Source organism: Nycticebus coucang, chromosome 3, assembly GCF_027406575.1.
Source record: "Nycticebus coucang isolate mNycCou1 chromosome 3, mNycCou1.pri, whole genome shotgun sequence".
Taxonomy (NCBI): domain Eukaryota; kingdom Metazoa; phylum Chordata; class Mammalia; order Primates; family Lorisidae; genus Nycticebus; species Nycticebus coucang.
In genome coordinates, this window is record NC_069782.1 from 6,813,196 (window position 1) to 6,835,466 (window position 22,271).

General features: G+C 56.2%; 2 protein-coding genes across 3 annotated transcripts in view; one reads left to right on the plus strand and one right to left on the minus strand.

The window, feature by feature from the left end:
- Window positions 1–3,111: 3,111 nt before the first annotated feature.
- SHISA8 (shisa family member 8) lies at window positions 3,112–11,057 on the plus strand. The gene is made up of 4 exons (XM_053584807.1): window positions 3,112–7,385; window positions 9,614–9,747; window positions 10,294–10,440; window positions 10,527–11,057. The coding sequence occupies exons 1-4, from the start codon at window positions 6,856–6,858 to the stop codon at window positions 10,901–10,903; spliced, it is 1,188 nt and encodes a 395-aa protein (XP_053440782.1). The 5' UTR covers window positions 3,112–6,855; the 3' UTR covers window positions 10,904–11,057.
- Window positions 11,058–14,300: 3,243 nt separating this feature from the next.
- Window positions 14,301–22,271, minus strand: part of SREBF2 (sterol regulatory element binding transcription factor 2) — a 70,414-nt gene continuing 62,443 nt past the window's right edge. For both annotated transcript variants that reach the window (XM_053584789.1, XM_053584787.1), the window contains 5 exons: window positions 21,831–21,963; window positions 20,102–20,270; window positions 17,805–17,990; window positions 15,502–15,613; window positions 14,301–15,148 (listed from right to left, as the gene is read on the minus strand). In XM_053584789.1, coding sequence (XP_053440764.1) covers window positions 14,928–15,148; window positions 15,502–15,613; window positions 17,805–17,990; window positions 20,102–20,270; window positions 21,831–21,963 — 821 coding nt within the window. In that variant the 3' untranslated portion in view covers window positions 14,301–14,927. The remainder of the gene's footprint in view (window positions 15,149–15,501; window positions 15,614–17,804; window positions 17,991–20,101; window positions 20,271–21,830; window positions 21,964–22,271) is intronic.

The window sequence follows — 22,271 nt, forward strand, 5'->3', positions numbered from 1 at the left end:
ACAGCAACAATAACAAAAATAGCTGGGCGTTGTGGCAGGTGTCTGTAGTCCCAGCTACTTGGGAAGCTGAGGCAAGAGAATCGCTTGAGCCCAAAAGTTTGAGGTTACTGTGACCTGTGATGCCACAGCGCTCTACCAAGGGCAACATAGTGAGACTCTGTCTCAGAAAAAAAAAAAAGACCAGCCTGAGCAAGAGCAAGGTCTCATCTCTATTAAAAAGAAAAAAAATTGGCTGGGGGTTGTGGCAGGCACCTATAGTCCCAGCTACTTAGAATGCTGAGGCAAGAGGGCCTCACGAGTCCAGGAGTTTGAGGTTCCTGTGAGCTAGGCTGCTGCCATGGCATCCTAACCCAGGTGACAGAGTGAGACTCTGTCTCCAAAAGCAAACAAACAAAAAACCAAAAGGCATTTTGTAGACAATCTGGGAAGTTCAGAACAGTAATCCATGGTGGAGTCAATGGAGAAATGACCTGTATCTAGCAACACCAGCCCCCAGAGTGGTGGTTTATTTTTCTACATAATTGGAATCTTTCCATACATGCAAATTCATATCTTGACCATTGTATTTGGTAAGACATTCTCTCTTTAAACATTTCACAATAAGGTTTTCAATATTGGTAAAGTTTTCCACTTGAGCACTAGGTTATTTTCAGTTTTTTGCTGCTGTGACTCAGGCAGTGAGTGCCTTCTCCTACATAGATCTTTGCAAGTGTCTGTTTCCCAGGAGAGCGGCTGCACCAAAGGCCTTGACTTTTTTTTTTTTTGTAGAGACAGAATCTCACTTTATGGCCCTCTGTAGAGTGCCGTGGCCTCACACAGCTCACAGCAACCTCCGACTCCTGGGCTTAAGAGATTCTCTTGCCTCAGCCTCCCAAGTAGCTGGGACTACAGGCGCCCGCGACAACGCCCGGCTATTTTTCGGTTGTAGTTTGGCCGGGGCCGGGTTTGAACCCCCCACCCTCAGTATATGGGGCCTGCACCCTACCGACTGAGCCACAGGCGCTGCCCGGCCTTGACCTTTTTAAAGACCCCTGTTGGTCCAATTGCTTTCCTGAAAATCTGCACCATTTAATCTCAGCCAGCAGGGATTGTATAATCTAATTTGTAGATAAGAAAAGCGCATTCAGCAGGTGAAGGGATCTGGCCCAGACCCGAGACCAGACCAGACCAGACTAGATCTGGGTTCCTGCCCCCACTGGCTGCATGTGCCTGACCTGGTCCTCAGCCCAGGCTCCCTCTTGGGGAGTGGCCAAGCCAGGGATTGACGCCAGGCCCCACCCCTTGTTTACTCAAAAGATTTTCTTCGACCTGATCGCTTTGGAGTTATGGGGATCTCAGCCTCTGTCAGGTCAGCTTATTGGGGTGGGAACTGACCTAGCCTGTGTTTCTAGCCAGTTTTCCCCGAAGGTCTGGTTTCCACCAGGTCCCCCGGGCGCCCCCTGCCCCACAGGTGGGGGTGGGGCTGGCTTAAGTCTCGGTTCCTCCTGGGGCTTCCTGCGGCCCCTTTCACTTCCTGCCCGGCAGCCCCAAGCCAGGGGCTCAGGGTAGGGGTGGGGAGGTCCAGCTGGTAAGGGCAGGGAAGGCCTGACCCTCACCTCCCTCTTTTTCAGCGGGGATAACCCTAAAAGGCACCATCCCTAGAAGCTGGTGGCATGGCTCTGGGCCTGTAAAATGGGGCTCTTGAGGGTCACCCAACTGTCCTTTGAGTTTAAAACAGCTGATGTGACATGTAGGAATTGGGTGATCCCTGCCAGGGCCAGAGAGAGTCCCGGGCAGGGAGGCGGCAGCAGGCCTGGTCCTGACCCGGGTATGGGGGTGCAGTAAGGACAACTGCCCAGAATCCTCCGGAGTGTCGGGGAGGTGCAGGGAGGAAACAGATGCCCGTGTTCCCAGCCCATGCGCCTTCCTCCTGGGATTCTGCGGGGCGCTGCGGCTGTGAGGGGTAGGGGGATACAAGGGTCCCGGGGCCTCTGAGCATCTTCTCCACTCTCCTGTAATGCAGAGAAATCTGTGATCCAGCACCGAATCCAGTCAGTCCACCGGCTCTGGGGCAGGCGAAAGTCTATATGAGCGGCTTCTGCGGTCGGCCGGGTTGGTGGCACTTAGGCCATTAGCCGCCGGGTAGCGGAGGGGGTTCCGGAACCGAGAATGCTGGGCTGAAGCCGCGGCACAGCCAAGGAGCAGCGTCAAGGAGGGACAGGCTGCAGGAAAGGGGCGGGTTCAGAGGCAAGTGAAAGGGGTGGGGTCAAGGCCAAGGGGCGAGGAAAAAGGGAGGGACCAGATGAGGGGCGGGACCAAGGCCACGGGTGCCAGTTTCTAGCTCCCGACCTCCGCGTTCGCCGGGAGTCCCGGACTTCACGCAAGTGACGAGGAGTGCGGGCCCTAGCCCGGAGGGCCTCGGATGCGGACCAGGGCCCGGCCTTTAGGGCGAGGTGTAGGTCGGAGGGCTCTAGGTTTCGAGCTGACCTCCGAACTGTGGCTCAGCAGCAGGTGGGCTGGCGGGGGTAGACCTGTCCAGGTCGACGCACTGTAGGGGCCTCCGCGGAGCCCTGTTCTGTGTTCCCGCGCTAGGTCTTGGCGGTTAGTTCCGGATTTGCACGTTCAGTGGGGTCTTTGAAGGGTCATGAAGGGGGAGATTTACAGGGGGGTATTACCTGTGGCGTCTGGAGTAGGGTCCCCGGAGGCAGCGCACGGTGCAGGCCTGGTTGAGACTGGAGGCTGAGCCCCAACTCCCAGCCCCCCAATCCTGCCGCTCCCTCAAGACCTCAGGAGCCCAGGCGCCACCTCCCTCCCACAGGCAGCTGGAGCCTGAGTCACCCATGCCTCTCAGGAGACAAAAGCAGACATGGGCCCTCCTTCCAGACCCCCTGCTGGGGCCGGCATTGCACTAGCAGGGAGTCCAGAGTAACCAGAATCTCTGTTCTTGGTTAACTCACCATCATGGAGGAAAGGAAGTGAAATGAGCTTAGGAATGAGGCCTTTGAAGCTTTTTTCCGGGTGGGTGGCATCCCAGTCACAGTCACCATCCTCTCAGCCTGGCTGCAATGGGGGCTCCCACCAGGACTTATGTACCTGGGTGGTTCCAGTCAGGGGTCCACTGGCTTCTCCCTACCCACCCTGCAGATGAGAAAACAGGCCTACAAAGGTTGAATGGGGTCCTAGTAGAGCAGGAATTCCAACCTGGTTAGTCTGACTCCAAAGTGAAGGATAAGTGGAAGCTTTCTGTGTCAGGGGCTGGAAGGGCATTCCAGGTAGAGAAACAGCCTGTGCGCCCAGGTGGAGTCAGGGTGTGTACAGGTCAGGGGTGGTGAGCATCTTGTCAGCTGCTTGGGGTGCTCTCCAGCTGTTCTCTCTGTACTGAACTGGCCAGAAAGTTGAGGCTCACAGCGCAGGTTCCAGGCCAGACCCTGCTCTCCTGGCTTAAGCAACTCACCTCCCCTCTCTGGGTCTTGAGTTTCTCTCTAGGAAATTCCAAACCCTCTCCTCCCTCACGGCTGTACAGGGCTGGGTAGAGCTGGTAAACTGCTCACCCACCATCTATATGGGGACACTTGGGCCTGGCACAGGCTTCCCTTAATGTCCACAACCTCTTAGAAACCCCAGCCCTCCACAGCTAAGGCTAAGTACCAGGTGAGGGCTTGACATTGAAGGAAGGACTTGTGCACGAATCGCACCTACACTGACACACATGTGCAGGGAAGGCCCTCATAGTCACCTCCCCTCTCATCAGGGCACTTGCAAACACCCGCACACTGGAGCTGCCAGCACGGGGGAGGGGGTGGCAGGGCAGGTGCCCTTCAGGCTCAGGGACTCAGCTTGCTGCAGATGCCAGGGGTTATTTTAAGCCTGGATCAATGGACAATCTTTGGTGACACAGGCTGGGGGTGGAGTGGGCCGAACAGGTAATAAGTAGGTGCCTTGGAGCCTTGCTGTGGTGGTGAGAGACCCTCAGGTCCAGGCAAGGGGTCATGTATCAGCAGGGCGGCACCATTCCTATATCCCCTTATGCAGAACTTGGCCAGTCAGCTGGGCTCTGTTTTTGCATTTGCCCTCTCTTGCCCCCTCTCCCCCCCAAGGCCAGGAGTACACAAGGAGAGGGGGTATTGAGTGACTGGCACAGACTTGGTAGAGGCGAGTCCCCCTGGTTCCTAGTTGACTACTGAATCAAACTGGGATTTGGAGAAGCCCCGTGCATGTGGTAGGGGGATTGGAGGTCGGACATCAGCCTCTGGGAGTGGGACTGGAGCTAGAATCCAACTCATTCATTGGACAAATGGCTGGCTGTCATGAGGGACATGTATGTGCAGGACCTGATGGGAGTCACCATTGGGTCTAAGCTGAGTAGAGTGCCCAGTGCCAGGACAGCTGGGGCCCAGGAGAGGCCATAACCCAGGGAAAAATCTTAGAGGACTTGCTCTGAACCCAGTAGAGTCACCCTACCTAGGAATAGGGCACAGCTTCAAGGGGGCAGAGATGGGTACCCAAAATGGGTGGGAAAGGTGAGGAGAAGCAGCTACCCTCAGGGCATGCAACCTGGAGGGCAGCTTGGTAGCAGGTGGTGCCACTGATCACTGCTAGTAATGACCCTAAGGAAGCAAGAAAGGATGCTCCAAAAAGGATAATTATCAGTTTCTGAGAAGAATGACAAACTAAAAGTTTAAGGACAGCAAAAAGTAAACTAAAATCCAGTTACAAAACAGCATGTTAATTGTGACATAGTTTAGTGTGGTGTCTCTGGTGATGGGATTAAAGCAATTTCATTTAACTCCTTTGCTCATCTATTTTTTTTCCTCCAAAAACTGTAATAAGCAGTATTTTAATGGGGGAAGGGAGGGTCTTCTAGGTTGGATGGGAAGTGTGGGTGTGGAGGAGGGCAGGCGGTCTCCAGCCAGGTCATGAGGAGACACCCTGAGGGGGCAGGGTATTGCTGGGAGGCCATTCCCTCTTCCTGTCTTAGCCCACTAATACCTGAAATTAGCCTGTCAGCCCCTCATGGCAGGACAGGACTTGATCCTTCTTAAAATGTAAATCCTTCCTCTTCTTCCTCCCTCACATCCTCCACTTTTGTAAGCTAATCGCAGTTGCTGAGTGATGGGGGAAGGAAGGAGGAAAAGAAAGGGAACAGGAAGGACCCTAAGAGCCAGAATACTTCAGCTTACAGAAAGGAGAGACTGGAGCCATTTCCTCCCTCCCTCCCTTCTAGTATTGACCCAAGCCTGAGCCGTGCAGGGACACGAGTGAACCGAACGCCCAGTTTTTGCCCTCCTGGTGTTCCCATCTGGACAGTGATAAGTTCCACATTGACCCTGGCCTCCTGGAGGAGGCAGATTATGACTCTCCAGAAAGAGTCCCACTATGTTGCCCTCGGTAGAGTGCTGTGGCATCATAGCTCACAGCTACCTCCAACTCTTGGGCTCAAGCAAATCTCTTGCCTCAGCCTTTGGAGTAGCTGGGACTACAGGCTCCTGCTACCACCCCCGGCTACTTTTAGAGATGGGGGGTCTCACTTTGGCTCAGGCTGGTCTGGAACCTGTGAGCTCAGGGCAATCCACCCGCCTCAGCCTCCCAGAGTGCTAGGATTACAGGCGTGAGCCACTGGGCCTGGCCTCCAAAAAGTTTTGATGTTAGATGAGAAACTGAGGCAGGGAGAAACAAGGACCCTGTGGCACCGTCACATTCTTTAAACTTAACGCGGAAAAACGTAACTGAGACGTGCAGCGGTTCAGGTCCGGGCTTTTTACCGGTCCCCCTCCCTCCCCTCGCCCTAGACTGTGGAAGGACCGGCGGGTCCTGCGGGGTCGGGTCGTGGTGGAGGTCCGTGCCCGGCCCGGGGCTAGCCCAGTCTCCTCCTGTCACACCTGGGGAGGGGAGCAGCTCACTGGAGGATGCTAGCTAAGCCATGCCCATCGCCACCGGGACGGAGATATCCGGGACCAGCGTTCGTGAGGTTCTGGAACCCAGGCTCACGACCCGGACTTGCCCCTGAGCAGCGGCGCTGCTGGCGGTTTCCTTTCCATTTGACAGGTGGGAAAATCGGGGCGAAGAGGGGGGAAGGGGCCCGCCTCACATCATGACCAGAAAGAACAACAGGGCCGGAAAGGAGACAGGAGGGTGGCACTGACCGTCCCACGGATATTCGGAGCAGCTCTGACCTCCGCGAACCGATCGGTCCCCGCACCTGTAAAACAGGGACGCTCCAGGCGCGGACTCTATGTCCGAGGTAACAGACCGGGTGGCCTTAAGCAGGTCCTCCACGAGCGCCCTGTTGTGAGGACTGGCTTGGAGAGGACCTCCGGGAGGGTCCACGGTGGGGCGCCCTGCAGCTCGGGCCCGGTCGCGCCCCCTCCCGCCCTGGAGGCCGCGCTCCTCCCCCGCTCGCCGCCCGCCCTCCTCTCCTCGCTCCCTCCCCCGCCCGCCCGAGCCCGCGCCGAGCCGGAGCCCGAGCCCGAGCCGGAGCCGGGGCGCGGGCAGCACGGAGCCGGCGGCGGGAAGGCAGCGGTGTCCCCGCGAGGCCCGGGACCCACACATCCGCCGGCCGGGGAGAAGCTGGGACCGCGCGCAAGCCACGATCCACCGCCCAGCTCTTGGGGCAGCCAGGGGCACTGATCGGCCGGCCCGGGTCCGAGGTGCACCCTGGCGGAGGACGCGCCCACCGGAGGGGCGGCCTCCCGAGCTCCAGACCGAGCCCACCCGGGGCTGGGGTCCCCAGAGGAGGCCGACGGTCGGGGAGGCGTCCGCTGGGGCCAGCGTCGCGGCGCCGGGACCCGCGCGATCCCTGAAGGGGCGGAGGAGCAGGCCCGGAGGGGGCCGCGGCGCTGGGCCATGCACTGGGCGCAGTAGCAGAAGTCAGCACGGATGGCAGGGCCCGGGGCGCGGGGGCTGCGCGGCGGCCACCATCCGCCTGGGCTCCGGCTGACACTCGCACTCCGGCTGGTGCTGCTGCTGGCATGGCCACCGTCGGGCCGAGCTGGGGCTCCCGAGGCTCAGGGGCCCGCGGCACCTGGCACGGCAGCCCCGGTCGGGGGCGACCGCTGCCGCGGCTACTACGACGTGATGGGCCAATGGGACCCGCCCTTCAACTGCAGCTCGGGAGCCTACAGCTTCTGCTGCGGCACGTGCGGTTACCGCTTCTGCTGCCACGACGGGCCGAGGCGCCTCGACCAGAGCCGCTGCTCCAACTACGACACGCCAGCCTGGGTGCAGACCGGCCGCCCGCCAGCCCGCACCCGCGACGCCGCCGCGCCCCGGGACCCCAGCCGCGAGCGCAGCCACACGGCGGTCTACGCGGTGTGCGGCGTCGCCGCGCTGCTGGTGCTGGCAGGCATCGGGGCGCGCCTGGGCCTGGAGAGGGCGCACAGCCCGCGCGCGCGTCGCACGGTGACCAGGTGAGCGCGCCGCTGGGCCACGACCCCCACTCCGACGCCCTGACACCCTCACTGCTCATGGGCACTCCTCGTGACCGTCCATTCTTCCTGCCTCTCTCAAAGAGCTGGTCCTCTCTGCACACCCCTTCAGGTCGTTTCTCCCTGTCTCTCCCTAACCCCCATTTCACGAGGGAAACAACTGATACTATCTAGACTCCCCTTGACCTTCTGGTCTGTGCTTGGTACTGGGCCGCTCAAGCCTCCTGCCTGTTCCGAGGGCTGGTAGCCTCAGGCAGAGAGCACAAAGTTAGCGCCAGGGAGGGAGACTCACTGGGCAGGCAGGGCAGGGTGATGTAGTATTGGACTTCTTAGGTGGAGGGCAGAGAAGGCTCTCCTCCCTCATGTCTCCACAGCCCTCTGACTTGTGACTCAGGCCTGACCTTCCTTTTCCTGGGTTCCAGAGGGCCTCCCTAATCGCCCCACTCCATAGCCCCAGGTGCAGGTTAGGGTCACCCTCTGCATGGAGAACAGCATCCAGTGTTGCTGAGGCCAGGACAGGTGTTAGCAGCATTCTGAGCCTGGTGTGAAGTGGGGTCTACAGATTAAGGGTGGCCTTAAGCTTCCTTCCTTAGCTGGAAGGGGGACTCTAGGATTCCCTGTCCAGTCCTAGAACTCTCACCTGTCTGCCACACTCACATACTCACATGCCCCCAGCAACCCCTACTTCTGCAGCCTTTGCCCTCCCCATCCTCCAGGACCCAGCACCCTTTGGACATGTGGGCTGCTGACACTACAGTGACAATGGAGAGAAACCCCCACACTCTGGAGGGCCAGATGTGGATGCTTCCCCCTCCTGGGCCTCAGGGGCAGGGGACGAGGGCTTCCTTAGCACTGCAGCATCCCTCAACCTCCCAGACAGCTGCAGGGCAGAGCTGGGGCTGTTAACCTGTCCTCTGCCTTCAGCCACTGTCTGCTTCCATGATGTGGAGCTTCTTGGCCTATGCCCTGGATGGGGCTGGCCCTTTTGAGTTTTGGGTCCCTTATGCTGGGTGAAGGTAGCTGTGTGTGTGTGGGGAGCCCTGCCTATGTCTTTGACCAGGGTGGGGCAAAGGGAGCTGAGGGTCACTACGACCTAGCAGGTGGCTGGGGCAGTTCAGTTGACACATTCACCTTTGTCTGCTAGGGACAGGGAGGTGGGTTTGGTGATGCCTCAGGGAGAGCTGAGCCTACCCCTAATGGGCCGAGTAGCCAGGGGTCCTTTCTGGGCTTTAGGCTCCCACAACCCCAACTAACTGGCCTTGGGCTCGTGTGTGGGTAACTTTCCAAGGTCTGCTCTGTCCTGAAGTCTCTTAATTCTGTCATGTTGGCACTGATGGCCAGGTGAGGCATCACAGAGGGCTTGGGAGTAAGCCCCGGGAGAGAATTTGTGCAAAGGCCCAGGGCCATGGCGGTTACTCATTTGTTGAGGAAAGCTGGGCTGGTGGTGCTCATCTGGGGATGAGAACACGGAAGTGAGCTGCTGAAGAGTGGGTAGGGCAGGAAGGTCATTTCAGGGAGGTACTAGGACATTTTCAGACCCTGCCATGTGGCAGCCAAACCTCCAGGACACCTCTTCATGAGTCAGCCATTTGAGGCCCCAGCCCCAGAAGGAGGGTCAGGGTGAGTAGGAGAAAATCATAGGTTCTGGGTGTTGAAGGCAGCTGGGCTGAACAGACATTGTCACATTATCGCAGCCGGGTGGGGGCTGGGTGTCCTGGGTACCAAGGGAGGTGGTTGCCCAAGGTCACACAACCTTCTGGTGCTGGGCTGCCATGGGGAATTTCCCGTGCCCCTCCATCTGTTCTCCATGCCTGTGCTGGCAGCTGTGTCCCCAGACCCAGTAGAAGCCCCTGCTGCAGGAGGGGAGTTAGGTAGACAGGTAAAGAAAGGTTCCTGGGGAAGGGGGGCCACCCCTGCAGTTTGAAGACTGGTGAATAGGAGTTTTATGGGAGGAGATGGAGGAAAAGATGTCAGAGGGAGAATTGTGTTGGGAGGAGGCTTCCTCTGGGGATGATCTTCAGAATGGGGTCCAGGTAGAAGGAAGAGAAGTCTTAGGAAAACAAGGTGGCCCTGGTTACGCAGCATTAGTTTCCTGAAGTGCTCTGGATGTGGCCATCTTGCGGCCAGAGTGAGACTATCATGGCCATGGGCTGGGCTGGCCTGTGATACCCAGGCCTGGCTGATGGGGAGGCATCACTCTGTCTCCACAGGACACTGACAGAACTTTTGAAGCAGCCAGGCCTCCAGGAACCCCTGCCTCCACCTCTGGGTCCGAACCTGGGTAGCTGTATCCAGGTGCAGATGGGGGATGGCCTTCCAGAGGGCTCCTCCCATGGCAGCACAGGTGAGCAGGCGAGTGGTGGCACTGCTGACCCACTGTGGAATGTGGGGAGGGTGTGCTTCAATGAGCTGCTTCCTCTGTGGGTGGATAAGGTGGTGGGCAAGCCACTTAGCTCCCCTGGTTGTGGAGGACCTGAGACCTTCCCATGTGTCTTTCCACCTCCAGTCTCAGGGGCTGTGATTTGTGGGAGGTTCCAGGTTTCGGATCTGCTGGCCAGGGCTGTGGTTCTGCATAGCGGCTCAGTGCCTTGGCCTCTGGATCCTCTCTCTCAGTCTTTAGGAGTGCCCACTTCCCCACCTGGGGCTGTTCCTCAGGTCCTCCCCCATCTCCTTGAAAGCAGCAGGTCCTGGGGCTCAGTATCTGGCTCAGCCTAACCTGCCCGGAGCCATTAGGTTGGCGCCTCTAGGGCAGGCTGCCAAGGTTCCAGGTATTTGGAGCAAGGCCCCGTTCCAGGAGCTGCGCTCGGCTGCCTGGGGAAGAGGGCTGTGGAAGGTGCTGGCGCAGGTGGAGAGCCCAGGTCGGCTTACTGACCCCTCTCCCACCCTTCAGATAAGAAACACCTCAACAACGGGCCCCTGGGGTCGGCTACACCTGGACCCCCGCGCAGACCCCGGCTGCAGGGCAGCAGCAGCAGGACGCTGCAGCCAGACTATGCCAAGTATGCCACCCTCAAGGCCGCTGCGTTCAAGGCGGCAGGTGAGTGCGCCCAGGTGCGTCCGCAGGACTCCCACTGAGTTCCAGCTCCAGGCGCCCAGAGCTTGACCCCATTCCCTTCCCTGCAGAGGCGGCCCCGAAGGACTTCTATCAGCGCTTCCCTGCCTCAGAGCCCGCTACGCGACCCCCACGGCCTCCTGAGAACCTACCTGAGCTGCTGGACATCTGCCCCTGGGCCCCGCCGGGCTATGGCCCCCATGCTGGCCTCGCTGCCTCGGGCCAGTATGCAGCCTGGAACGCCCGTCGCCCGGCCCGACCCGTCCCCCGCAGCCACCAAGCGTCGCAAGTGTCCCCACCTCGACGTCCTGCCCATGCGCCCCGGCGCCAGCTGAGCGTGGAGAAGCTCCCCAAGGCCTTCAGCCCCCAGCCCCCTGATCTCTATGGCAGCACCGGCCGCGGGCCTCGGCAGCTGAGCACCAACAGCAAAGCTGAGGTCACCGTGTGACATGGAGTCCGTGCAGGGAGAGGGGTCCAGCTGGGAAGGCCAGCTCTTCCTTCTGCACCAACTGGACAGGGCCTTGATTCTTGGTGTAAATAAACCCTGTTCTGTGGTTCCCACTCCTGAGAATAAAGGAGCCCCAGCGTGTCTGAGACAGGCACTGATGGCAGCATTGGTCATTGACTGGACAGACGGCAGTGCAGGCAGAGGGCACAGCATGTGAAAGAGCAGAAGACTGCTCCTGAATTGGCAGGAAAACATGCTGGGAGCCCCAAGAAATGGCTAGGGAGGGTGGCCAGGGCTGCAGGCTGGGCTGAATGCCCACAGTAGTGGGCACCATGGGAAAGCGAGCAGTTAGACCTTGGCCATCTTCTGGTCTGGGCACAGGGGAGAGGACTCCTGGGGGGGCCAAGCCCTCTACTGGAGGTGAGTTCCCCCTGTCTCCCAGTCACCCACTGTACAGCTCAAGTTGCCTGAACCTGGCTGATCCTCACTGACATGGTCTGGCTGTGGGCCGGGTCCTGCCCTGCAGGATGCTTGGCCCTGGGCCACTCCCCTGATGGGTGTGGGCCCTGTGGACATCTGGTGCCCAGGATGGGGAAGCCTCCTCCCAGGAGCTGCTCTGAGGGAAAAGGGGTGGGGGTGCTAGAGCAGGAGGCCATAGTGCCGCTCTGGGTTCTCTGTCCACAACACGCCTGGCAATGGAAGCCTGTTTCTTTCCCCTGGTACCTCGCTGTGGCCAGGGCATTGCCTACAGCCTTTGTGCAACTTCCAGAGTCCTTCTGTGCAGGTAATGTTAGAGGAGATAGGAGAGCTGGACTATGGCCAGCTGAGGTGTGTGATCTCTAGAAAGCCACCCCTGTTGGGTCTTTTCCCTCCTGGGTACCTTAGGTGTGAGTGCTGTTTTAAAATAACAATGGCCCCAGTTGTTGCCCTTTCTTATTTAATCTTCACAAGAGCCACATGATGGGTGTCTTTACAGAGGAATTCAGGTTTTGAGACCTAAGTAACTTACCCAAGGTCACCCAGCTGACACACAAGTTAGAGTCCTGTGATATTCTGATGAGTCTGAGGGTGAATGGCTGGCAGGGGTAGTCTGGGGTAAGGAGCAGGGGATCCCAGGTGTGAAGTCTAGGATCCCTCCCCAACACACTCCTGCTGGACTTCCCTGAGGCCCCCATACCCACCAGGCGTGGTCAGCTCTTCATCCATGGGAGGGTCCATTTTTCTGTCCCTTAAGCCTGTTAAGGAAACCAAGCCTCATAAGCCCGCCTGGAGTCAGAGCCCAGAGCCTATGGTCCTGCCTGCAATGAGGGCCATGGCTTGTGGGGGAGCCTGGGCTGCGGGTGGGGTGCCCCTGGCCCTCTCCCACAGCTGTGTAAAGCTGGGAGAGGGGGGTGGGTGCTGAGTCACAGAGCCTGCGAGACTCACAAAAGGATCACGTTCCCACTCACAGCCATCTACCCTAGTGACGCAGCCTTGGCTAGGCTGTGCTAGAGGTGGGCAAAACCCCTTTGCTCATTCTCAGTTTCAAGGCCCTCAATGTCTCTATCCCACTGGAACCAGGCTAAGGCCATGGGCAGTAGCCATCACTGAAAAGGCTGAGGTAATCGTGGATAGGACCCACTGCAGCTGGGTCCCTCCTGGTTGCTCTGGTCCTCAGAACAGTGTGGCCTGCTGTGACTGACCTTCAGAGAGGACGTGGCTCAGAGGGATCATTTCTCAGCCAGGAGGGCCAGGCCAGGCCAGGCCATGGACCGTGCACATCACTCCAGGCTCATTCCCACCTATGTGGTGCTCCTGACTCCACCTCTGACGAGGACCAAAACTCCCATCCCAACGTTGTAGTCTTGCCCCGAGGTGTCTTAAGTCACATCTGGCCTCCCATCAGCCTCCCAAAGCACTTACAGTGAACCGACACTGTGGGTCACATCACGTAAACCTGGCCAACAAGCCCATGCTTTCACAGTCCAAGGCAAGAATCAGCCACCCCATTCTTGCACATGTGAGAATGGAGGCTGAGAGGCCACGTCCTGCCCAAGGTGACCCAGAAGGTCACTGGTTTCAGGGGAGGGGATGTTAAGGAGTGGCCTACCTAATCACAAAGAATTGTTGCAGTCTACCAAGCAGCCAGTGTTACATCCAGGGAATTAGCTGGAACCTGGATACAGGGACCTCTGACTCCAAAAGCACCACCAATAGCCCTTTTATCCCAGGCCCTCACCTAGCCCTGCATCAGACACCGAAGGGGACAGGAGCACTGGTGGGCAGAGAAGGCCAGTGAGACTGAAGCCAGGGGTTTCTCAGCAGTGAGAAGTGGCTGACTCCGTCCCTGGGCCACTGTAGGCAAAGTCATACAGCCAGATAGCTGGTCACCACAACAGGCACACTACAGACCCTCACACACCTTGTGCTGGGTGGTACCAATTGGTGTTTATTGAATAACCTAAGTCTGGGACATGGTGAATGATTCAACATCAAGGAAGCCATAGGTGTATCCCCTTTTCTGTGAAAAGCCACCCCTTCTCACCCTCAACAATAACGAGAAAAGGCACAGTATGCACACAAGACACGTGGCTGGGTGGGTCATAAATTACAGTGAAAGTGGGGGAGGGACAGGGACAGGAGATTAAAGCAGGTGGGGTCCAAGCATACCCCAGGGAAGGACAAAGAGGCAGACCCATTCCAGGGCCCCTGCTGTGAGTACCCCCAGTCTGCAGGGGCTCCTGCCAGCCCTCTGCTCCAACCAGCCTGTGGGGATGAGAAGCACAGGGTCTCTCTCAGTCTCTCAGGAGTCCTGGAGAGAAATGAGAAAAAGCCTCTGTGGAGGCAGCAAGCCAGGGAATCCAGAAAAGTGGAACCACTTTTTCTCTTGGGAGCCCCATCAACACAAGGGACTTTGATCTTACTGCCCACTCTGAAAAGAAGGGCTTGTCGCTAGGGAGGGGTTGGGGGCTGGCCTCTGACACCCTGGCTTATTTACAGGTCAAAAATTTGGGATAAAAATATACAGATGCTCCTCAAATTACAATGGGGTTAGGTCCCGATAAAGCCATCATCAATGTAAAATATCATTAAGTCAAAAATTCATTGAGTACCCCAATAAACCCATCATAAAGTCAAAAAAATTTTAAGTTGAACCATGGTAAGTAGGGGACAGTCTGTACCACAGAGGTAGGAGTTGCGGGAGAGGTAGGAGAGAACCAAGAAACCACAATGAAGGCCCTGGGCCCCAGTCCAAAGGGGTGGCTTCATCTCTCCCTGTCCCCCTGGCCTACCCTGAGCTTAGGCTGACATCCTAGGAGGCGGGGGAGTGGGAAGGAACAGGACAATTAAATAAGATACCATTTATTTTTTAAAAAATTAAAAAATAATGCCGACATTATTTTATCTGTCCCCAGGCCTGTCTCCTGCCTCCCACCTGCCTCCCTGGGTAGGGCTCCCCCTCCTTCCCTGGTGATCCTGTGTAATTGAGAGAAAACAATTGGCTTAGTCAGGCACAGGAGAAGGGGATGTAGACCAGGGAGAGACGAAGATGCTGCAGCGACTTAGCCCTGAGTCAGGGCAAACCCAAGCACGTGGATATAAAAACATTTGTATAAAAAGAGGGGTAGGGCATGCCACATAGTCCTGAGGGCAAATTGCTCTCTGGTGCCCAAAGACCCATGTCCCCCAGAGAGAAAGCCTAATAAAAAAATGGGAAGCAAAAAGGTGAGAGAGATTCAGGGAGGGAGAGAACTCAGGAGGGCTGGAGGAAGGGGCTTGACAGCGGGGGAGCTCCCACTGTGTTCTTAAGTCAGGGGTACCCCCAATTCCGGCCCTGCCATTTTTCCTCTCAAGCCTCCCAGGCCCTGGACCATGGGCATCTAGTGACAGCAGCTCTAAGGGTCTCTGCCCAGGAGCCCACTGGCCTGAGGTGGTCCAAAAGCCTCAGCAGGTGACAAGGCTTGTCCCCACAGCTTTTGGGGGAGGATCCTGGGGGAGAGAGACAGAGACAAACAGGTGGAGGGCAGTGGGCTGAGCCCAGTGGTCAGGAGGCGGCGATGGCTGTGCCGCCACCTAGCTTTACAATCATCTGCTGGCAGTCATTGCAGGAGCGCCGGTCGCCCACCTTCTCCAGGGTGCGGGCGGCCTCAGCCAGCAGCACAGCCCGCTGGCCCGGGGAGGAAAGGAAAGAGAGGGGAAGGTGGCGGCAAGCCAGCAGGATGGCAGTGGCTCGTTCTCGCTGGCCGGGCCAGGCATCCACCTCTCCTGTGGGAAGGATGAGATACATGTTGGAACTGAGAGCCTGTGATGAGGCTAGTGCTGTTCTGAGGGTATAACCTTGACTCATGTACTTAACCTCATATCGATCACGAGAGGTGGGCTCTGCTGCCCTCTCTAGTTCACAGAGAAGCAAACCTGGCAGCATCCCAAGACTAGTCTGCGGTCTGGCTCCAGAGTCCTGCTTCTACCCTGTGCTGTCACTCGGGCCACCCCCACCCCTCCCTCCTGGATCATAGCTGGGTCCCCTAGAGCTAAGGCCCATGCCATGCCCACAGGCCACCAAAGCCAGCTTCAGGCTTCTTTCATTCTCAGGGAGGCAAGAGGTGTGGGGCACTTACCATGCCTGGTACTCTGGGGGCTGCGCCGCCGCAGGCTGTGCTCCAGTAGCTGATGGGTACGGGTGGGGCTGGCTCCTGCCATTAGGCGCACAGTGGCTTCGTGCAAGAACACCTGGGGAAGTACAGAGGGAACATCAGTCAAGCCCCAGGTCCCAGTGAGTGTCTCCCTGAACTACCTCATTTGCCATGTGATGGTGGCCCCCTCTTCTGCACACTACCCTGCCTTGCTCACCCCTGGAAAGCAGCTTCAGTTGTCCCTCACGGTGACACTGAGCCACACCATGGACTTGGATGAGCAGAGCAGCAGGAATGGGGAACAAACCATAGGCCAGCTGGTAGTGACAGGAGGAAGCAAGAAGACAGATGAGAAAGAGGCCAAGGGCCCACTTTTCTGTACTGTGACAAGGAGAGCCCTGACACACCCTCCGGGGCTGGAAGACAAGCAGCCTGATGAAGCCTCAAGGCCCCATCCCAGAGGCTACCTCTAATTTGACAAAAAGCGGCAGCGGAGGACAGAGAGGTGAGGGGGACGGCTGGGCTGGTACTGAAGAATTGCTCAGTGCCCTATTTCCTTCTGTTTCTTCAGAAACGTACAGAGTTCAGAGTTTTGTAGGCCAAAGTCTGCAGCTCTGAGGAAAGTAAGAGCCACTGGTGGGTGGGGCCAGGGCCAGGTCTCTCATTTCTTAAAATGCTGGGCTCTTTGATGTCTTAGTATCTTAGGCTTCAGGAGGGTCTGCAGTGCTGCCATCAGCCCTTCTCTCGCTCTGGTAGGCAGTGGGGAGCCACTGACGGCTCCAACAGAGGAGAGGCAGGGTGAAATGGAGGGCTGGCCAGAATGGGTTCCATGAGGTGGGGTACTGCTCCAAACATTGGGGCACACTTCCTCTTTCCCATAGTAAGGAGTATTCCTGAAGATTTTATACATAGGCAGCCCTGTGTATTTGTTTTTATGAGCGTATTTTTTATTATTATTATTTTTTGAGATAGAGTCTCATTATGTCGCCCTTGACAGAGTACCATGGCATCACAGCTCACAGCAACCTCAAACTCCTGGGCTCAAGAGATCCTCCCGCCTCAGCTGCTGGGAACACAGGCTCTGGGCACAACGCCCGACTTTTTTTATTGCAATTGTCATTGCTGTTTGGCAGGCCTGGGCCAGATTTGAACCCGCCAGCTCCAGTGTATGTTGCTGGCACCCTAGCCGCTAAGCCACAGGTGCCGAGTCAACGATTCTCTTGCCTTAGCCTCCCAAGCAGCTGGGACTACAGGCACCTGCTACAACATCTGGCTATTTTTTTGTTGTAATTGTCATTGTTATTTGGCAGGCCTGGGCCGGGTTCGAACCCACCAGCCGTGGTGTATGTGGCTGGCACCCTAGCCACTGAGCTACAGGCGCTGAGCCGTATGTGTGTTACTTTTTTTAAGGCTAGTCAAGTGAACTAGTGGGGGTGGAGAAGGAACAAAGGAATCTGTAACTGGTTGAGATACTGTAAACACCACTGCACTGGGACCAGTCTTCATTTTGTCTGCTGTGTCTGTCTTGCCCTGCTGCATCGATGGCCACATTGTGACCCTATGAGGGTCCCATAGCACCTTAGGTGATGGGCCTGGGGGACAAATGCCAGTCTTCATGGCAGTGGCCTCTAAGATTTTTGTGCCCTTCCCACACAGCCCATTCCCCTCACTGACCTTTCTATCTCCTCAAACTGTCAGAAAGTAATTCAGGTAAAATACGTTGAGTACATTAATTAGAGATAAAAATAAAAAATGAAATGACTGGAGTCTAGCAAGTCATACTACTATCCTCAGAGATTTACTTCAGATCCTGTGGCCATTGCCACAGGGATGTCATGAAGAAAATGTCAGCTGGCAAAACCTAAGGCTCCAGGGGCTCAGAGAAAGTTTCCCTTTAAATTGGGTTCTGGAAGATCCTTTACTCTGCCAACTGGTGATGGGAATCAGAGTGGAGTCCTGGGTAGGGTAGTAGCCCAGCTTGCTGCCACTGACTCGGAACCCTCCCACCCAGCATCTGACCAAGGAGCTGCAGCTTGTGCTGGCCTGTCCTCAGTGGGCAGAGCACAGCCTGCTTCCCACTGCACTTTAGGGCCAGGCACATAGCAGGTCCTCAACCAATATGTGCTCACTATGGGGGCACATGGTGTCAGGCCCAAGCAAGAAGGTGACAGGTCACTGGCTGACCTGAGGGGCACCTCCACAACCACATGTTGGTACCTATGTTGGGTTCTGGGGCTCAGGCCCTACAGACCCTCATCTGTCCTCCCCACCAGGCATCTGGGCCTCACCTTGCGGTAAGCTGGGCGGAAGCTGTGCGCCAGCCTGCGAAGACTGCCCAGGTCTCGCTGGAAGCCAGCTAGCTCAGCGCCTGATGCATGGTAGGTCTCGCCCAGGGCCTGGCTGGTGCCTGCCTGCTTTTGCCAGAGTGTTGTCCGCAGTGACAGTAGCAGGTCACAGGTCAGCAATTGGACTACCTGTGGGTGAGCCACAAGGGTGGAGACAGATGATTGGCCTATCCCCTAGGCAGGGATCCAGCACGTACCAGGCCCTCCCCTAGCCAAACATTCAGCAGTTGAGGAGGAAGTGGAGAGCCCCAGTCTGGAAAATATTCCACAGGAATGAGAGAACAGCAGAAGGAATAATCCTCTTTTCATTGTCCTAGGAGGTGGGAGATTTGTTTTCCCTGTTCTGAAGTGAGACAGTAAGAGCCTTTGACAGGGCTAGTAGCTTGTGCAGACACAGCACAGGTAGGTGGCAGGGGCAGGAATAAAACCCTGTGGGTCTGAAGGTGCACGTTCTTCCAGCTCATGGGAGCCTCACCATGGCTGGCCTCAGGCTGAGATACCCACAAGATACCTGGAGGGGAAGCCTGAAGTGGCAGCATGGCCTAAAGAAGGAAGGGGGGAGACAAGAAGGTAGAGAAGCAGAGTGGTTCAGTGAGAGGTATCTGACTGACCTGGGTTCAATCTTGGCTTTGCCACGTACGGGCTACATGACCCTGGCATACTACTTAATCTCTCTGACCCTTCGTTTCCTCATCCAAAAAAATGGGAATGGCACCACGTTCTCCTGACGGTATGAGTGTCATATGAGAGAGCACTACCTGTGGGTACAATGTCACACTAGTGTGGGTCATGATACTCTCTACCCATTACCTATGATGCTGGGTTGCCTGCCTGGCTTCTGATGGCACCAGGTAGAACAGTGAGGACCACCAAGTCCTTCTCAGGATGGAACATGAGCAGCCCTCCAGCTCACATGGACTCCCAGGCTGCTCTTCACCTCACCCAGCTCTGACTCTTCTTTTCCCCAAGGCCTTGGGCCTGGAAAGTCATGGTGCTATCTAGACCCTGCCATATGCTGCATGAGGCCCTGACCCTTGGCCATGCAGTTTTCTGGCTGCTGTCAGCCTCAAGAGGACGTGGGTGGGGATCCCTGGCACTTCTCAGATGCGAGTGCTGGATGGAGAAACACTTTCAGCGAACCAGAGCAGCAGGCTCACAGCTGGATCCTGCCCTCTGAGGGCCACCAGGCTATAGGATTTTCTAGGTTCATTCTCCTACCACAGAGGGGCTACCTTAGCACCCTAGCCCCAAGGGTATCTGCAAGCCCCTCATTCCACAAATTTAGCCAACACTGTCTGATCCTCTCACGAAGACGAACACTATAAGAGACCAACAGAAAGCCTAACAAAGAAACTGAGATGTGACCCTGCACCCTCGCCTTTGGTTTTGACAGTCCAGGGGTCTTGGGCTCTTTCTGCACATTGCCTTGTCTGTAGGGGCTGACACACTTGTCCTAGATTCACCCTAGTGCTCAGGCCCAGAGAATCTCTTGCTTAAAGCATCCACTGAGCTGGCAGAGACCTAACCACAATGAGTGGCTCAGAGTGTAACCCTCTAGGACTGTCCTCATCCTCCTCTGGTGTTAAGCCACACATTCCACAGAAGAACAGTGATGCTCCACTTCCAGCTCTGCGCCCTCCCCACTTTCCCAAGATGGCTGTGCCTTGGGATCCAACAGTGGCAGAAATGCACTCCAAAAGGACCTCCTCCTGAATGATGGGGTCTTGGGGTAAGGGGACGTTGGGAAGTCGCGAGGGCTGGGCAGGCCTCCATGATGCACTGTGGAAACACTGCATGGGTACTGCTAGAACATGCAATGCAACTACAATGCACCACAGCTGCCCGCCAGGAGGTGCGTGGCTGGCTGTGGAGGCGCCCAGGGCAGTCAGCTGGCTCTGTGTATGTGACTGAGGGGGCAGGGGTCCACTCAAAGGCTGGTCTGAAGAGGACGGGGGACTCTGGCCAGCTGTGGTTCACTTGGGCTGACAGAAGCTGTGGTCCAGAAGGATCTAGGATTCTGGGAGCCCAAGAAAGGTACAGGTAGAAACAGGTTTGCTTCAGAGACCAAAAAAGAAGTCTAACTAGGGTAACAGGCCACATTTTTTGGATTGGTGGCTGCTAACTTGTTTTCTCTGTCCCTCGGACAGCCTCACACACCAGGTCTACTTGAGGTGGGAGGACCTGTTCTTACAGACCAGAGCTGAGTACCTTCTAGAGGGGCCAGCTAAGTCCTGACTCACGTGGTTGAGGGTGGGGTCAGAGGTGGCCCCACTGATGTTGAGGCTGCTCCAGAGGTGGCCGCTGGCCCTCTCACAATGGCAGAAGGCACTCTGCTGCCCATCTGCTTTCCCAGAGAGTGAGGCGTGCATGGCTCTGCAGATGTGGAGGACAGCTTTCACCAGGGGGCTCCTGTAGCAGTGACAGGGAGGTTGTAAGCAGGTCAGTGTGAGTCACCTGGGTAACAGGTAGAGGGGCCCAAGCCAGTGACTACTACATCCCACACTGCTGTGATAGGTGGATCTATGGGGTGCAAAGCTGCCATGATGGTTTCAGGTCCCAGCCCTAGATCTGAAACGCCAGCTGAGCCAGGGTTGGCTCCGCACCCACTCCCTGACACCTCTTCATTTAGTGACGGATGGGATCAGAAAACCAGGCAAACCCACCAGAACTGCCATTAAAAACCCATTCAAAATGGTCATTCCAACATCTGTGCCTCAGTTCCTTATCTATAAAATAGCCATAATATTGTTGGCTACTACCTGTGGTGACATAAGGTGTTGGCCCTATTTTTTGTACCTGTTCTCTAAGGGATAAGCCACTTCCCCGTATGTCCAGTGTTAAACTCTCCGGAGAAACTTAGCCTCTTTTTGTAGAACAGACTGGGGAAGAGAGGGAGGTTGGGGTTGGAGGAAGGTTCCTATAGCATCACTGTCCTGCAGGGCAGAGGGACCCAGGAGTACACAAATCCAGGGGGTGGCAATGCCTGTTGAGGCATCTTAGCTGTCTGCTGCAGCTCTGCTGCTCAGAAGTAAGATGACTTTGGACAACATACCTGCCAAGCCTCAGTGTCCTCAGGGGAGGACACACATATGAACAGATAGATGCTAACACAGGACTGGTGCAGAGTGTACTAGTGGGGGGCTTAAAAATGGGCTACTTAATGAAATCAGGGTGCTGGTCAACTTGTAAACATGGTTTCAAAATTACACACTCACTTTTCTTGGCTGCTTTCTGTGGTCCTGGTTAAAATTCTGCTTGATGGGAAATACTACACGCTTGACTCTAAGGATAGGACTTTGTGGAGCCTTTCTGCTGTTCATACAATTTCTCTCAGGAACACTTAAATCCCATTAGAAATAGCCAGGGCGTTAGCAGGCAGGGCTGCCCATCACTAAGGTCTAAATATCTACAAGACAGACACGAATATCCCAAGAAGAATGCCAAAAGCTCTCTGGTTATGTCATGCTCTCAAGACTATTTCAGTTATAGGATGAGTACCAGAGCTGATGGTGGGGGCTAGAAAGTAGCTGAAAGCTGGATAAAATGCTGGCACATAGGAACAGGATCCTCTGGTCCACATAAGCTTTAGGGCAAACACAGGCTTCCCTCCCCATTGGCCATGAGGCACCAGTACACTGCTGGCCTATACTATGAAGCTTTGGAAGGTGCCAGGAACCACAAAGCTATCTATCTCTCCTTTTTAGCCTGTGGTGACACAAAGGCACACATCAAAGAGGTCCTGGAGGCTGGGCTGACTGTGGTGCTGTACAGAGCAGGACACTTACACAGAGGACATGGTGGCCCAGCTTGGGTTCTCGGGGTGCCCTCATCTCCCTTTTCTGGCTCCCCATCTGTCATGCAATCCTGATCCTTCACCCCAAACTAGTTACTGATGCTGAATCTCTCCCACTAAGTCAGATGAGATTTCCCTGGACAGAAGCCATAGAATGGCCAAGAAGGCTTACGCACTCTGTTACTTCCAGGGCATTGGGGACACGCTCTACTTTGGTAAAATTAGAGCGCACAGCTGCGTCGTCTCCCTGGAGCCAGCTGATGGCTACGGTGATTGCAGACGTCCACCACCGACAGATGACATCTGGACCTGGGGGGAATAGCACCAAACACACTCCAGCACCCAAAGGCAACAGACCTGTGGTGCTCAGCAGCTAGCTACATCTTGTTACCATGGAGGGACCAGATGGAACCTATAGGTTGTCCTCTCCCACGTTTCTGGTGGGAGTAGCAGCCAGCACCATCTTTTGGAAAGTGTCAGACAATATGTATCAAGAGCCTTAAAAATGTTCATCTTATTAATCTAGTAATCCTATTTTTGACAGTCTATTATAATGAAATTGGCTTAAATAGAGAAAAAAATTTTAACAAAGATATTCATTGGAATGTTATTTTTAA

Excerpts from the sequence above, each read along its gene's own strand:
- SHISA8 (XM_053584807.1), top strand. The coding sequence starts at position 6,856 with ATGGCAGGGCCCGGGGCGCGGGGGCTGCGCGGCGGCCACCATCCGCCT. Across the intron at positions 7,386-9,613 it reads GCGCGTCGCACGGTGACCAG|GACACTGACAGAACTTTTGA; the intron begins GTGAGCGCGCCG and ends CTGTCTCCACAG. Across the intron at positions 9,748-10,293 it reads CTCCTCCCATGGCAGCACAG|ATAAGAAACACCTCAACAAC; the intron begins GTGAGCAGGCGA and ends CCCACCCTTCAG.